Source organism: Hyla sarda, chromosome 11 (assembly GCF_029499605.1).
Source record: "Hyla sarda isolate aHylSar1 chromosome 11, aHylSar1.hap1, whole genome shotgun sequence".
In the NCBI taxonomy this organism is placed as follows: Eukaryota; Metazoa; Chordata; class Amphibia; order Anura; family Hylidae; genus Hyla; species Hyla sarda.
The window spans coordinates 73,200,060-73,218,407 of record NC_079199.1 but is presented as its reverse complement, the minus strand read 5'-3'; the positions used below and the strand labels follow the sequence as shown (position 1 = coordinate 73,218,407).

Sequence of the window (18,348 nt, the reverse complement as noted above, 5' to 3'; positions counted from 1 at the left end):
CATTCTGCCCTGACTACTGTTGGTGGGCAGAAAGGGGGGGAACCGAACTTTAACGTCACCCCCCCCCCCCCCCCCCCCCCCCGCCCCCGATCTGCTATTGGTCAGTTGCTTCTAACCGACCAATAGCAGGGATAGGAGGGGTGGCACCCCTGGCACCTCACTAATATCTCCAGGGGGATCGTGGGTGTCTTGGACAACACTGATTTTCTCCCTTTCCCCCCCCCCCCCCCCCCTTATTTTCTGTGTCACCGGAGACCCGTATGACCCGGAATCGCCGCAAATCAGCGGTATAAATTAATTGGCGATTAGCAATTGCCGACTTGGGGGGTGACAGGACCCCCCTTGGGCATTGGCACGGGATGCCTGGTGATAGATATGTACAGGTACGCCCTTGGTCGCTGAGTGGTTAACAGACCTATTAAAAGCTATGTTTTAGGCATACCCTGAGCACATTTTGGTTGTTGTTGTTTGAATTTCGATTTATGCTTGGTAAAGCTCTGAGCTTAGCGTGGTCCAACGCAGAACCAATACCCTCTATTGCGATATCTTATTTTTTGTCACTCATGTCACTAGAACATGAGAGCCTGCGGGGGGAGGTGTGCAGGCACCACGGACTTACTACACCTGGAATTCGGGTGTAGCGAGGCTTCAGTGGCGCATTGAGATGCGCTCATCTCCCCTAGCTTGCTCTAGCTTCCGTGTGACATGAGTGAAGAATTTGAATAAGGAATAAGTGCATTAGAAATAAAACTATTTACAAGCATAACCCCTTATTTTACAGCTGCTCACCCACACTATAACCCAGTATACTGGTTTTAGTGCAGGTAAACTAGCTGTAGGATTCTTTTAAAATGAATGAAAAATAGAAAGTGAAAGTTGTCTATAGCCTTTAAAAGCCAGGATTATCAATGAAGTTTGTATTGAACTATACCTCACCAAAATTTACAAACTTAAATGATTTTCTTCTCCCATTAAGGAAGAAAAAAGACTCCATTGACCCATTATTATTCAAATACAAAGTTGAACCTATTGTAAAAGAAATGTATGAATCGGTCACTGTGAAACAATGCCAAGTCAGGTATGTATGCTGATGTTGTTATTGTCATAACTCTATACTGTGTTTATCTGGGTTAACCACGCACCGGCCTATAACTCAACCTTATTTTTCCAAGGAAATTTTGGTAATTTCTTTTTTAAACAGCAAAAAACTTGGTCTCAAATGGCTGGAGGTGCTCAACCCCAAATGCAGTTGTGCATTTATACTGGTGGAGCAGATCCTGCCCTTGTAGTCCGTTGCTAGGGGCGATCCCCAGCATAAAAATGCATACAATGGGGGATGCCTGCAGCGGACTACAAGTACCACAATAGAATCCTACATCAGATAAACGGTGTGGATATGTAACAATTAGAATAATACAATACACAAATTTAGGTGCACTCCTGTGGTAGATGTATACAATGACATTGGCTAATCCCTCAACACTGATGTTAAAATTGAGACATTCGCCAATGTATCCTTATATGAAGGACACACCAGAGCCTGCACACCAATGCCAAGGTTTCTCAAATGGCGCAGTTTTTGCTTATTATGCACAGGTAGGTTAGCGTTGGGTCCCGCGCCATTTGCGAAACCTTGGCGTTGGTGTGCGGGCTCTGGTGTGTCCTTCATATAAGGATACACTGGCGAATGTCTCAATTTTAACATCAGTGTTGAGGGATAGCCAATGTCACTGTATACATCTACCACAGTAGTGCACCTAAATTTCTCTATTGTAATTTCTTTTTTACCCAAATATTCTTGTTAAAACGAGGTTGCGTGTGTGGGTATACATCGAAAAACTGTTTCTGGCCCCGCAGAAGCCGCTGCAGTTCAATGGTTTAAAGCGGGCGCTTTAAATCATTTAATTGCAGCTGCTTCTGGGGGGCCAGAGTCCCGTTGCCAGATTCCCTCACTGGTTTTATAGTTACATGTCCTGGGGACCACACTCCTTCAGGCTCTGCCGTCGTCCTGAGCTGTCACGGTGCGGCGCGCAGTGACGTTGCGTTGAGGGCGTCACTCGTCATTGCTCAGCGCACAGTGACAACGCTGGACACAGACTTAAGCCAAAAAAATTTGCCTAAAAAATGCGTGTTATACGCCAAAAAATACGGTATTACAATACGAATTAGCTTCTGGAGAGCGTCCTAAAGGGCATATTGTATACTTAACCCTGACAAAGATGCTTAGGCGATTGAACGGTTAATAGTTGGAGATTTTCCTACTCTTTGTGAGGAAAATATAGATTTTATTAAAGACAGGAAGCGAACATTATGCTTTAAAAGAACATGATGTTAATTAGGTTCGGCCAGTAGCCAATCACTGTACAGTCCTGTTATAATGCCTCAACCGATAAATCCACTTCCTCTTTCTTTGATTAAACAGTAGGGGTAAAATTGGAATGTGATATTTCATCTTTTTAAATTAAAGGGGTATTCCAGGCAAAAACTTTTTTATACATATATATATATATATATATATATATATATATATATATATATATATATATATATATATATATATATATATAAATATAAATATAAATATAAATATAAATATAAATATAAATATAAATATAAATATAAATATAAATATAAATATAAATATAAATATAAATATAAATATAAATATATATATATATATATATATATATATATATATATATATATATATATATATATAAATCTATCTATCTATCAACTGGCTCCGGAAAGTGAAACAGATTTGTAAATTACTTCTATTAAAAAATCTTAATCCTTCCAATAGTTATTAGACCGAAAACTTCAGAAGCTAACTGCTCAATGATGATGTCACGTCCCGGGAGCTGTGCATGATGGGAGAATATCCCCATAGGAGCTGGACAGCTCCCGGGACGTGAGTCATCAGAAAGCAGTTAGACAGAAAACAGCAACTCAACTTCAGAAGCTAATAACTATTGAAAGGATTAAGATTTTTTTAATAGAAGTAATTTACAAATCGGTTTAACTTTCCGGAGCCAGTTGATGTATAAAAAAAAGTTTTTGCCTGGAATACCCCTTTAAGAACGAATGTGATCTGGAACATATGTTGAAACCAATCCTAGAAATTGTAACTCATGAGGACCAAGAGATGTAGTAATCGACTGAAGGCTTGATTATGCTGTAAGAAAAAAAAATTAAGAAATATAAATGGGGTTGGGTTAACTGAGAGGGATAATGTTCGCCTCCTGTCTTTTAATAAAATCTATATTTTCTGTCGCAAAGGGTAGGAAAACCTTCAATTTTATTACAAGAAGGAGGCTCACATGATTATTGTTTAAAGCTTATAAAATATAAGAAAACATAAAATCATCATATTAAATTAAATTTTCTAAAATAAAACCATAGACACGTGAATCGGGTATGAAATAAAAAGTTTTAAAGGTGGATTCTGAAAACCAATTAGTGTCATTTAAAATATCTAAGGAACATCCTGCTGAACGAACCTTAGTAGACATTGTACTTCTAGTGGAATGGCCTCCAAAAAGAGAAGTGTCTATACCAGCTAGGGACATAGTTTGTCTAATCCATCTGGCCAATATTGGGGAAGAAACTGGTAAATGAGGTTCACAAAAAGCAATTAGTTGAGAATCGACTGACCTCGTACGGGATTCTGTTCTTTGTTTGTAAATTCTTAGGCAGCGAACGACACAGATTTGCTGGGTAAGAAACTATGAAGCTATGTCTTGGTATGTTTATAGATATGAAAAGTACCGTATTTATTGGCGTATAACATGCATTTTCCAAGCTAAAACTTATTAGCTTAGTCTATCTGCGTTTTATATGCCGATTAAACACTTTTTTTGGTCCCGCAAAAGTAGCTGCGGTTAAATGATTTAAAGCAGGCGCTTTAAATCCTGTACCTGCAGCAAGTTCTGCTGGGTCAGTCCAGCTGCCGCCACCGGATTCCCTCCCCATCCCTGGCTTTCATATTCACCTGTCCAGTGGCGCGCTCCAGCGGCATCCTGTGCTGTTGTTGTGCATTGACGAGTGACGTCCTCAACGCTACATTACTCGTCATTGCGCAGAGCACAGCTACAGCGCAGGATGCCGCTGGAGCCTGCAGGAGCAGCACGCCCCTGGACAGGTAAATATGAAAGCCGGGGATGGGGAGGGAATCGGGCAGTGGCAGCGGGACTCTGGCCCCGCAGAAGCCACTGCAGTTACATGAACCACAGCGGCTAGACTAGAGTTTATCGAAATATACACACAATCACACGCACCCTCGTTTTAACAAGGATATATGGGTAAAAAAAAAATTTTACCCAAATTTCTTTGGAAAAATGAGGGTGTGTGTTATAGGCCTATGCGAGGTATACCCCAATAAGTACAGTAATTCCTTGTGGGGAAAATGTCTGAGAAATAACTCAAGCGTGAACATCTGAGACCCTCATGAATGAAATGAGACATAACATAAGTTTAAGTAAAGCAAAATGTCCAGCGCGAATGCAAAGGAACTGGATGTTTATTCCAATAGCCAAAAAGACAAGGAGAACATGACAAGGTGACGCGTTTCGGTCCTAAGACTGGACCTTAGTCATGTATGACTTACGTCCAGTCTTAGGACCGAAACGCGTCACCTTGTCATGTTCTCCTTGTCTTTTTGGCTATTGGAATAAACATCCAGTTCCTTTGCATTCGCGCTGGACATTTTGCTTTACTTGTCAGTTCCAGTCGGTGTTGCCCACGCCGGTCCTGGCGCGACGGGCTGAGGGAGTGAGCTGGACTACACACTTCTTTGTCTGCAGTATAACATAAGTTTGAAACATAATGGTTTCAATGGAATAGTTTCATTGGAAGACAATGATATTCTAAGGTTCTATAAACCTTACCTGAGTCAAAAAAATGCGAAAGAAAATTCAGAACCTGATTTAAAGGTGCATGTATGGGATCCAATGCCCATTGTATGCACCAATTAGAAAAAAATTTCCAGGCTAATCCATAAGCTGATCTGGTACCTGGTGCCCACTTATCTGAAAGGATGTCTCAAGTTGATTTTGAGGGCAGATTCTGCTTCCCTGAAATGAACCAAGCTACCAGACAGAAGACCCGATAAAACAAGAGGATTGAGGGTTCCAGGATGTGTCCAGAAGAATGGAGTGGTGAGTTGGAAGGATGCGTGGGAAATCTATGGACATCCCTAGAATTTGAGGGAAGAAAGTTGAGTTGGCACATAATGGAGTTATCAAGATCATTGTCTATTTCTGATCTCTGGTCATGAGCAGTGTTCTCGGAATCGGAGCAAATGGAGGAAAAGCGTACAGCGTCCCTGAGGGCCAGATCTGAAGTAATGAATCTGTGCCTAGAGATTCCGGATCCAGACGCCAACTGTAAAATTGAGGAATTTGACGATTTAGTCTGGATGCAACTGTATAATTGAGTTGTTTGAAATTTAGAGGATCTATTTTCCAATCTCTGTTCTTGCTAAAAAAAAAAAAAAAAAATGAACGTTATATAATGGAGTTATACCGGGGAGATATTCTGCTTTCAAGGTAATATCCTTGTCCAGACAAAAATGCCAAAAATTCTTTTGCGATGCTGGCTAATAATTTTTAACCTGGTGCCTCCTAATTGATGGATTGTATTGCAGATATATTGTCCATCTGCAGGAGAATACAACAATGCGTCAAGTCTTTGGCGAAACTTTTGAGGGGGAAGAAACCTGCTAAGAGTTCTAGGCAATTTGTGAAAGTGTGATTCTTATTCAGACCATTTCTCACCAGTGGAAAGGGAACCACACAGAGGGCCTCAACCTAGACAATACCAATTGTTAAAAACAAATTGAATTTATCTCCATATTATTTTCAATTTCCTGATAGAGAGACTCAATATGGTAGAATTTTTAGGGTTTCTAATCAATACTCATTCGATCTCCTCTGAAGGGGTCAAAATAGATTTCTCAGAGTTTATATTGAAACCTAGGTTTGAAAGAAGGGTTAAAGTCCAATGAGAGTGAAGGCGTAGTAGAAATAATTAATCTGCCATGATTAAAATATCATCTAAATATATGATCAGATGAACTCCTTGAGCCCTTAATATAGCTATCACTGGATTTAATCGTTTTGTGAAGCACCATCGAGCTGAGGACAGGCCGAAAAAGAAGACTGGTAAATTGACATTTTTTACCTTCCCATAAAAATTGGAGGTATGGCTGTGATATAGGATGCATAGGCACTGTGAGACAGGTGTCTTTTGAGATCCATTTTGAGCAGCCAATCGTCTTGTAATAAGTCTTTTAGAAGATAAATGCCTTCCATTTTGAAATGATGATGCAGGACATAATTGCTCAAGATTTTTGAAATTTATGACAGGTCTGTGACCACTGTCCTTTTTTACAAGGAACTTATTGCTTAGAAAACATGGAGTATCTGCAGGAACCTGAATAATTACGCCTTTGGAACATAGTTACTTGATTTCTAGACGGAGAAGATCTCGATCGGTGTTGGAAAAATGTATTGGGTGTGATTCCTGAATCTGAACAGGTGGGGTTATGAACTTTATTTAAAATCCCATCACTGTGCTTAGAATCCGTACATCTGATGTAATTATGGACCAAGCATGGAAAAAATTTGCTATTTTTCCCCCCCCCCCTAGGGGCATGAGAAAAATGTGGGAGAAAAGCACTTACCTGCAGTGGGTCTTGACCTTGTGAATCCTCTTCGACCTCTAGCCCTCCATTGGGGTCCTCTGGTTGGGAAAAAAAAGTGAGGTGTGATATGATGTTGCTGGCAAAAAGACACAGGGCATGTTGAGCCACCCTTGAAGAGTCTGTAAATTAATAGGGTGTTCTGAAGAGGATGCCTCCTCAGTGAAATCCAGAATCTTGGTCAAAGGACCAAGAAGGTCTACAAATTTTGTCCTGAATCAACCTAAAGGAGGGGTCTACTCCTTTTTGGGGTTTTTCTCCGACTTGGTCAAATATCGGACCAGAGTTGGATCCAAATCGGGAGTGTTGGACAATTTGTGGGGTAGGGTAGGTCTGGGACAGTCTGGTTTAAGTTTCCTATGAGCGGCCTTATCTAATGGTCTCTTCACCCAGTAGCACACATATTTAGAGACTTTGGGATGGGGAACCTACTCGCCCGACTCGGGTGTTTGATCTGTCCTGGGTTGAAATATGGGTTCCCTGCGCTGTCTAATAAAAGGGGTCCTGCAGAATCTTCACACAAAAACGACATCTTCCTCTATTCTGAACCTCGGTCTGAAGAAAAAAATATTATCCTCAGAAGTGGATTGTACAGGAGAACTGGGGAAAATAGAAGACATCGTAGAGTGTACAACGGTCTGCACTGATTTGTTGACCAACAGTTCTACCATAGACTGCAAAACATCTCGTCCACAAATAAAAAAAATTCTGTGTATCAGATATTTTTGCACGTTCTATATTCGCCAAGACAATGAAATATCAGCTATATATGTATATATCTCAAATAGTTAAATATGTAACTATGATAAATGTCTGGCCGTAAATGTGGACGCCCTTGAAATTTTTCAAGAAAATGAAGTACCATATACACTCGAGTATTAGCCATTCCGAATATAAGCCGAGTCCCCTAATTTCACTCCAAAAATCCAGGAAAACCTATTGCCTCGAGTATAAGCCAAGGGTGGGAAATACATCAGATTTCATCATCCCGACTCCCACGGTCATCATCCAAACCCCCCTCATCCCTCCTGTCATCATCCAGATTCCCCTCTCTTGTTTTCTACTTACCACCCCAGTTGCAGCTCTGTCGGTCCTTACCTAGCAGCCGTCCAACGTTGCTTCAGGGACAGTCTGACTTCTAGTGGGGAGGTCTCAGCTCTTCTCCGCTGCAGGCTAGCCCCGGACTAGTGACTCTGCATTGACGCTGTCGCGTAGGGATGCCCCTGAAGTCACAGATGTTGGCTGCGCACGGACGTCCCTGCACGGCGGTGTCAATTCAGCGTCACTAGTCCAGGGCCAGCCCGGAGCGTAGAAGAGGGCCTCCTGGTCAAGATGGATGGCCCGAACCGGCTCACCCTCCCCATTGGAAGTCGGACTGTCCCTGCAGCATAGATGGGCGACTATGGACGGACCGCCCCCCCATCACTCGCGTATAAGACGAGGGACGTTTTCGGCATGAAAAATGGTGCTGAAAAACTCAGCTTATACTCGAGTATCTACATTATTTCTCACAGAGAAGGATTTGCAGTAACACATGTTTAGCTATACACATGTTTATTCCCTTTGTGTGTATTGGAACTAAACCAAAAAAGGGAGGGGAAAAAAAGCAAATAGGACGTAATGTCACACCAAATTTCAAAAATGGGCTTGACAAAATTATTGGCACCCTTAACTTAATATTTGGTTGCACACCCTTTAGAAAAAATAACTGAAATCAGTCGCTTCCTATAACGATCAATAAGCTTCTTAAACCCCTTAGCCGGAATGTTGGACCACTCTTCCTTTGCAAACTGCAAGTTTTTTTTTAAATTTTTTATTTTTTTTGAAGGGCGCCATTTCCGGACAGCAATTTTAAGATCTTTCCACAGGTGTTCAATGGGATTTAGATCTGCACTCATTGCTGGCCATTTCAGAACTCTTCAGCGCTTTGTTGCCATCCGTTTCTGGGTGCTTTTTGACGCATGTTTGGGGTCATTGTCCTGCTGGAAGACTCAAGATCTCGGACGCAAACCCAGCTTTCTGACACTGGGCTGTACAGTGCCACCCAAAATCCATTGTTAATCCTCAGATTTCATGATGCCTACATTCAAGGCACCCATTGCCAGAGGCAGCAGAGAAACCAAAACATCATAGAACCTCGACCATATTTCACTGTAGGTACTGTGTTCTTTTCTTTGTAGGCCTCATTCCGTTCTGTAAACAGTAGAATGTGCTTCACCAAAAAGCTCTATCTTGGTCTCGTCTGTACACAAGACTTTTTCCCAGAAGGATTTTGGCTTACTCAAGTTCATTTTGGCAAAATTTAGTCTTGCTTTTTAATGTCTGTCAGCAATGGGGTCCTCCTGGGTCTCCTGCCATAGCGTTTTTTCATGTCGACAGTTCGCTCTTGCACTGTTGCTCCCTGAGCCTGCAGAACAGCTTGAATATCTTTGGAACTAGTTTGGGACTGCTTATCCACCATCCACACTCTCCTGCGTTGACACCTTTTATCAATTTTTCTCTTCCATCCCTGCCCAAGGAGATTAGCTATAGTGCCATGGGTTGCAAACTTCTTGAAAAATGGCACAAATTTATTTCCAAAACTGCACCATATCTGTCCCCAAGTTTAGTCTGGTTTTACAACTTTGCTCCATTCACTGCAATGGAACAGAGCTGCAAAACCACCCCAGCCTAGAGACAGACAGGGAGGGTTTTTTGAAAGAAATTAGCTCATTTTTTCGATACCTGGATAACCTGTTCAAAGATGCCTCCTCTAATGATTTGAAGGGCTGTTCTCTTAGCTGCCTTAGCACCAGTGAAAGATCCCTGCAGGCTGGACCCTCTTAGGTCTTAGTTTGCACAGGGCTCTTATGAAGTCCCTGACTTCCTCAAACTTGAGCAGTTTCATATGGAGGAAGGCTGATAGAGCAGCAAACTGGACTCATATTGTACTACGAGACAATCTCTTGTCAAACCCATACACTTCTAGAGTGTGCTAGTGTGTCCAAAACCTGGGCTGAAAATCCCTTAGACCTTAACCCGTACCTACTAACCTCCAGGCTGTTAGATAAAGCCTTGTTTTTCCTGAAGGGAGAGTTCCCAATATGTCCCCCGGCTTATTGCCATAAGGAGAGAGAACCACGCTCTTTTGTGATAATGGTAATCCCATTTTTGCCAAAGTGTGATCCCTCTTGACCTTTAGTGAATATCCTCTGTATCATAGCGTTTGTAGGAAATATGTATGCCTGTATTGGCATGGTGTTAACTGCGAAGGGTCTCTTCTGCATAGAGGGAACACAACTTCTGAACCTTGGCAAGAAGTCTGGTGGCCATAAGGTCTTTCTGGTATCCTATTCCCCCGATTCAGGATTTCCTGTAAGATTTCCTGAGACTAGGACCATTCTACTGGAATGGTCCTGTTCTGACTCCAGGTTCCTCTGAAAATAACAGCTGATAACTTCTTTATCCTGGATTCTGCCAATGACAGGATCTTGCTTACTTCTAGAAGTAGTATTGGCCATCTCTTCCCACCCTGTTTGTTATGTGTTTCAAAAGAGCTGCTTTTCTGTTGAGCTCGGAACACCAGCTACAGTGCGCCCAGCAACATGAGTGCCCCAGCCTAACCGGAAGCATCTGTCATAAAGACTTTCAATGTAGATTATGTTGGTGACATACTGTCTTTGATGTTGTTCCTCTGGCAGGGAGAAAGTCTGGTTATGGGGTAGAGAAAGGGGAGGGTATATAGACCTGACTATGTTTTGTCCATTTTCTCAAGACTTAGGTCTCAGATGACGTGCCCAGGTGCAGATGAGAGCTCAAGATGAGAGGAGGCCTAAGAAACTTCTTAGATTTCTAATTCACTCGATACTCTTCTTAAATGTGGTTCCTTCTTGGATTGTATAGTACCAATTTCATTTTCTGGGAATCTACAAGAAAACCTAGAAATTGCTTTGTTGTGACTGAAGTAAGGTATGACTTTTCTAAATTAAAGCGTACCTGTCATAGTGCCAAGAAAAAGTGATATGTTACTCAGTAACTAATCCTGATCATGTACATATAAGGGTAGCTTTATCAAAACCTTTGCAGAGGACGTGGTGCAGTTGCCCATAGCAACCAATCACATTGCTTCTTTCATTTTTAGAGGCCTGGGAAAAATGAAAGAAGCAATCTGAGGTTGCTAAACTGCACCACTCCTCCTCTAGACATGTTTTGATAAATCTGCCCCATAATTTGTGTCCTGGACCTATAGGTCCCTAACAAATTGCATTTACCGTATATCTTGCTCACTTGCTTAGTGTTCTTGCCTTTTGGAGAGGGCATGTCCTTCTCTCTCCCTCACTGTGGATGACTGAGTCTAGGAGCAGCCTAGCAGTCTGGAAATCACTGCACAGTAGTTTTTATACATACATTTTCTATCTGTTCCTAGTAAAGCTGGATGCTGATCAACGTAGCTGTCACTGTGTGTCATTCTGCTTTCACAGACTCCTGAATGTCTTTGCAAGAGCTGGAGGAACACAGCTCTGGAGAATACACAGCTCTAAAACAGAGTTAAAGATTGTACCCCAGCTGTTGAAAAACTTCAACTCCCATCAAGGGGGTTGTAGTTTAGGAACAGCTGAAGGCTGCAGTGGTGCAATGGTGATCTCCTATACTGGATACCAACACACTTTACTTTGTGTTTTGCAGCATACTAAATACCGGTCGTAGTCTGTCTTCATAAAGATAGATGACCCCTAGTGGAGGCCATTTTAATCTTTAATTTTTAAGTAAAACTGACGTTTTTTAAAATATGTATTTTAAAAGGTTATCTTATCAGTAGTACTTCAGAATAAATTTTCTATTTTTGATAATGACAGTGCCTCTTTAACTATTAAACCTATCTCTACTGAGAGAGGTCGCCACATGCTTCTTGAGCAAGAGGCTGAAGTACTGGCTATAATTAGCTAATCGTCGAGATATGGGATTACTCTTATCCCTGGCAATTTGAGGACTTCAACTACTGAAGATAACACCTTAGTGAATACAAATGGAGCTGATGTAATCTCAAGGGAAGCACCGTGAACTGGAAGTGTTGTAGGCCATCTGGATACTTACCACAATGCATAGGAACAGTCTGTTAGCCGTAAGGATTGGAATGTGAAAGTTTGCATTGTTCAGGTCCACAGGGGCCACGTAATATCCCTGCGATAATAGGTTTGACTAATCTGATTGTTACCATATGAAGTCTTTTTTTTTTATTTTATTTTTTAACCACGTAACAATTTCAAGGAAAACGGTCACAAAGTTCACCCACACTAAACCCAATACACGGGGTTATAGTGTGGGTGACCAGGAGTTTCTAAAGGGTTCACTTACTTTTGGAAGTTTAGCTATCGCCGAGTTTGCGTTCTGTCTTGTTATTGACCTACCTTGTTGCGCTCTGCAGGTGGGTCCCCTGCCGGCAGTCTTACTTTGGGTTCTGTAGTCAGGCACCCAAAGCCTGCTCCCCTTCTTGCATATGTATTTTGTGCTAGTTATCCACCTCCAGCCCCCGAGCGATGCGCTCTGTCTTCAGAGCGAATGCGCTGAAATTTTTACCCAGCTCCCATGTCCTGATGTGAGAGCTGTGAGTCGGGAGAGCCACTTACAGCCTAGAGCTAACAAAGGCAGCGTTAGGAGCCTAGTGCTAGTGTAGCCCTGCGAATGCGTGCTCCTAGCAGACCCACCCACTTTACCTCTTCGAGACCTCTAGATCTAGGAAGAGATTCCTGCGTGCTACATCATAGGAGGCAATGAATACAGCAGATTGACTTGCAGCAGCAAGTCCTAAGGTTCCAAAGAATTGAGCAGTCTTCGACCGTCACAGTAGTCCTTTTTGAAATCATTGCAGTAGCTGTATTTACCTTTTTTGAAAGGGTAACTCAGTTCTTAGACTGCAATGCCTCCAGGATACAGCATCTTAAACCTCATTGATACGACCAAAGATTTTTTTTTTTTTTTTTTTTAGAAAGGGACCATAAAAGGAAAGAAAAAAAATTTACATTTTGGGGAAGGTGGGGGATGGATTTTTTTCATTTTTACTTATTACTCATCCCACAAGTCGTCATTGACAAATATCAGCAGATCGCTGGTATGTTATACTGCACTACTAGGGTGTGGTGTAGTGTATTCATCCTGTCAGTATAACACTGATAATGTGCCTGGCTGCATGCACGACTTGGTACTCAGCACCCGGACTCTGTCACTATACATGTATGAATGAGTGCCACTTTTATCTTACTACTGTATTTTTACACCTCCAATAACGGCCAGTGAATACATCACAAAATAGCATTTAAGCTGACAGCATTAGCATCATTTGTGAATCCAAGGACATGTTTACATGAGCATATCAACTGTTTTATGTAAAAAAAAAAAAAAAAAAAAAATGCACTGATTTCACTTTAATGAACTACAATCCCCTCCATTCTAATTGGAGACTGAACTGTACGGAAAAGTGAAATTACGCTGCTTTCTACACTGCTCAAAAGAATAAAGGGAACACTTAAACAACCAAATGTAACTCCGTCAATCATGCTTCTGTGAAATCACACTGTCCACTTAGAAAGCAACACTGATTGACAATCAATTTAATTTGCTGTTGGAACAGACAACAGGTGGAAATTTTATTCAATTAACAATACACCCCCAATAAAGGAGTGGTTCTTCAGGTGGTGACAAGACCTTTTCTCAGTTCCTATGCTTCCTGGCTGATGATTTGGTCACTTTTTAATGCTGGCGGTGCTTTCACACTAGTGGTAGCATGAGACTGAGTTTACAACCCACACAGGTGGCTCAGGTAGTTCAGCTCGTCCAGGATGGCACATCAATGTGAGCTGTGGCAAGAATGTTTGCTGTGTCTATCGGCGTAGTGTCAAGAGCATGGAGACGCTACCAGGAGACAGGCTAGTACATCAAGAGACGTGGAGGCCGAGGTAGGAGGGCAACAACCCAGTAGCAGGATCTGTGCTCTTCACAGATGAAAGCAGGTTCGCACTGAGCACATGTGACAGAGCCTGGAGACGCCGTGGAGAACGTTCTGCTGCCTGCAACATTCTACAGCATGACCGGTTTGGCGGTGGGTCGGTAATGGTGTAGGGTGGCATTTCTTTGGGGGGCCAGAGGTAGCCTGACTGCCATTAGATACCGAAATGAGATCCTCAGACCCCTTTAGAGACCATTTGCTGGTGCGGTTGGCCGTGGGTTCCTCCTAATGCAACACAATGCTAGACCTCATGTGGCTGGAGTGTGTCAGCAGTTCCTGCAAGAGGAAGGCATTGAAGCTATGGACTGGCCCGCCCGTTATTTAGACATAAATCCGATTGAGCATTCTGGCACTGCGAATACACAGGATCCCAACCAGCACACTCCTTTCTTACAACAAAGTGTGTACTGTCAAATTTGACCTGGGGAAGGCACTCTGCATGTACCGAAATGCGTTGTCCTTACCTATCAAATAAAATATTTATTGTCCTGTGCTGGCCCGTGTCTGTTGGTTCGTAACCACCTTGAGCAGCGCCTCCAAAACAGCTGTTTTCCACTTCAATTTGTCCGCAAAATGTGACGTATGCCCCTCCCCGTAGGAGCAGGGGCGTTATATACCCCCGCCCCTAACCACAACTACTTGACACCCCGCCTGAATGTTTGGGGGGCAGAAACTCCCGCCCCTCACACAAATTCAGCCAATAGGCTTCCCACTTATGAAACAAAATGATGTAGCAAAACCAATGTTATTGTAATTGCACAGTTCAATATGCCCACATTATGGTGAAATAGATCAAAGTAGTAGCGAAGATTACCTGTCTGCCAGTGTGAGAATAAGTGTGCTTTCTCCGGCAGTCCTAACGAGCATATCAAGGCATGCTTTGACTTGTAGTCACTTTATGCCACCCGCCCGAATCCGGAAGTGGGCAAACCACATGCTCGGCAATGATGTCTTCCGGTGTGAAAAGAAAGCGAGTCGAGGCTGCCCATCTCCTGTTCGTGCGTGCCACGCTACGAAGTAATCACAATAAAGAGCGCAGTCCCCGAGCGCCGATGTGTTTCATCTCTGTGCGCTGAGGGGCTACACAGTGACACAATGAGGAAGGAACTTGTGTTATATAAAATAAGATAAGGAAGATGATGTATACAATATTTAAAACCTATGTATGCACAGCAGATGTATAATAGTGATTAAACTCTGTATATGAAATAGTAAAGCTTCATGGCCAAAATGGCATAATTTGTAAAAAATTTTTAGTTTAAAAAAAAAAAAATTTAAGACACTGGTTGATAATGGGATACTATAGTATTGATTGGCTCAATGAATATATTTTACATACAAATACATAGAAACGTGCCAATGTAAACAAGCAAAGCTAAACTATATGGGAATGGTGATAAAACGACCAGTTTATAAATAACTCACATAAGTGATCATGTCCACATAGTTTTGCACAGAAATGGCTCTAGAGGACATATTAACAAATTAAAAGAATAGAAAAACTATGTATTTCATTACAATGCGTGAAAAAGTACTAAATGGCAATTACATTACTAATGGTATTGCACATGGAAAATATTGCACATTTAATTAGTGATATTGCACATAGGCGCCATAGAAGATGAACTTATAACAACCCCCCTTGGGCTGGAACCCTTAAACTATACCCTTGGTATATTGATGACCTCAGATTCCTTTGGGATGGCACAGAAACAATTTTAACCTTTTTGTACAATATGTCAACAGCAAACATTGGAATTTTGTTTCTCAAGGGCATCATCCGAATTATAAGTTGAGTATTTGGACCTTGTGTTTATCATCAGAAGGGGAGAACATCATCACTAAACTTTTTTTTAATAAGGTAGATTGTAATAGTTTTCTTGCGTACAGTAGTTGCCGTTATACCAAATGGAACAAGATCTTCGCTTTTGGGCAATTCCACAGGATCAGTTGGAACTGTACGAAAACATCAGATTTTAAAATACAGAGTAAGAGAAAAAGGCTACCCTTCAAGTCACATCAACACTGCATATACCAGGGTTGTGGAGTCAGTCAGTCGGAGTTGGACGAAATTTTGGGTACCTGGAGTCGGGATCGGCAAACAATGCACAGACTTCGACTCAGACTCCTACTAAATTTTAGATTGGAATTAAAAAAAATAAAAAAAATAAAAAAAAAGTTTAAATGTCCAAATTCACAAAGTTATAATTAATGAATTCTCTACTATAAGAAAAAAGATCAATGCATTCAGTGCCTCATGTAACTGCAAAACGAACACTTTAAGTGACTGTGAAGAAGCATGCTTTTCATTTGCTTTACTATTTGGTACACAACGCACAATTAGGAGCGGCAATACTTATACTTTCCATAGTGTTGCGTCCTGCTGTTACAGGGAACCCATGGGTAACCTAGCCTCTCACTGATAAGGGATTAAGGAAATATGTTTTTTGCAGGACTAGAGACACTTGCATAAGTGAAGGGAATGGAGGGTCAATGGTTCAAGACTGAAGCTGTAAACCATTGGAAAAACTGCTGCCATTCAGCTAAGGCTATAAAAACTTGTAAACTCGATTTTTAGCTTCAAGGGATACTCCGCCCCTAGACATCACGAGGGGCGGAGCCGTCATGTAGTGATGCTCCGGCCCCTGTATCGCCCGTCATTACGCACAGAGCGAACTCTCTCTGTGCAGTAATAGCGCGGTGCCGCATCGGCGATCCCGGGGGTCCCCAGCAGCGGGACCCTGGCGATCTGACATCTTATCCCCTATCCTTTGGATAGGGGATAAGATGTCTACGGGTGGAGTACCCCTTTAAACATGACTATGGGATTCTACTAGGGAAATCATGTTTTATAAAAATGCCCCTTCCTGGATCCTCCCACTGCCCTATCTTCAGCAGCAGATCAGCACACAAACTGTAAAATACAGTAGACTGTTGGCTTCCCAGCCAGTAGTCCTGTGGTAATGACATGTATGTTGCCTTTCTTTCCTTCAAGGAATGTATAAAATACATTCTCATATTAATACAGAGGATGCGGGGAGCCGGAGTCGGAAGCACAGAAAACTCGGGAGTTGGAACATTTATCTACCGACTCCACAGCCCTGGCATATATTAAAGCTCTACAAACTTGCTATACAATAACAGAAAAGAGAACAAAAGGTCTGGAACCACAGACTTTTTTTTTTTTTTTTTTTTTTTTACCTGCAATTTCATTACAGGGTATGCAGCAGCAGATACAGAGATTAAAAGGATCCTGTCTAAACATTGGGGAATTTAGTGTAATGACCCCATTTTGAAACGAATCATAACTAACATAGTAACTGCTCAAAGAGTTACGTATAGGAGAGGGAGAACTCTCAAGAATATACTAGCCCCAAGTCGCCTGCGCTTGAAAGAAAAAGGAGGTGGTGAATAAACACTCAAGAAAAAAGGCCCTAATCTTAGTTCCTTCCACTGCAATAACAATACCTGTGAATGTTGTGCTAACATGATGAATGGAGCCAAAACCTTCTCAAGTCTGGCTACAAAAGAGACATACATAAAATCCCACATCGACTGTGGGTCATCCTATGTTGTTAACCTTATGGAATGCTCTTGCCATCTCCAGTATGTGAGGAGGACCATGCAGCACTTTAGAAGTCGTGTAAATAAACACAGGTTCAATATCAAGCATAAATTCGAACTGCATAGTGTGTCCTGACATGCAACAGAGAACCATGATAGTGATTTCTCAGATTTTTCCTTTATTATTATCGAGGAAATTCCGGGAACTGTTGCAGATAGGTTTGAGAGACTACGGAAAGAAGGCCTATTGGATTTTTAAACTCAGTACAATAATACAATCCATCCGAACGGTCTTAAATAGGTGTCTGATAGAATATCGAACTAGGGATATTATAGGGACCATTACGCCCAGACTATTGCATGGTTTTTAGCCTCTTTTAATGCATTCGTACAGCCCCCCCTTTTTTTTTAAAGATTATTATGGGGACAGATATATTGATTGTATAATCTATATGTGCAATATCACTATTTAATGTGCAATACCATTTAGTAATGTAATTGCCATTTATTTAGTACTTTTATTTCATGCATTATAATAGTTTTCTATTCTTTTAATTTTAATATGTCCTCTAGAACTATTTCTGTGCAAAACTGTGTACATGATCACTTATGGGAGTTATTTATATACTGGTTGTTGTATCACCATTCCCATATTTTATGCAGTCCAGTTTAGCTTTGCTTGTTTACATTGGCACGTTTCTATGTATTGGTATGTAAAATGTATTGAGTCAAGTCAATACTATAGTATCCTGCTATCAAATTATTATTATTTTATTTTATTTTTTTTACAAATTATGCAATTTTAGCCATAAATCTTTACTATTTCATATATATAGTTTAATCACTATTATACATCTGCTGTGCATATAGGTTTTAAATATTATATACATCATCTTCCTTATCTTATTTCATATAACACAAGTTCCTTTCTCATTGTGCAACTATGTAGCCCTGCAGTGCACAGAGGGGAAACACATCAACAATTGGAGACTGCGCTCCCTTCTGCGCTCTTTATTGTGATTACTTAGTAGCGTGGCACCCACGAATGGGAGATGGGCAGCCACAACTCTTCGTTTTCACACTGGAAGAAACCATTGCTGAG

General features: G+C 41.4%; 1 protein-coding gene across 2 annotated transcripts in view; it reads left to right on the top strand.

Annotated features, from left to right (window-relative positions):
- Positions 1-18,348, top strand: part of BAZ1A (bromodomain adjacent to zinc finger domain 1A) — a 353,746-nt gene that overhangs the window by 45,740 nt on the left and 289,658 nt on the right. For both annotated transcript variants that reach the window (XM_056545400.1, XM_056545399.1), the window contains exon 5: positions 977-1,078. In XM_056545400.1, coding sequence (XP_056401375.1) covers positions 977-1,078 — 102 coding nt within the window. The remainder of the gene's footprint in view (positions 1-976; positions 1,079-18,348) is intronic.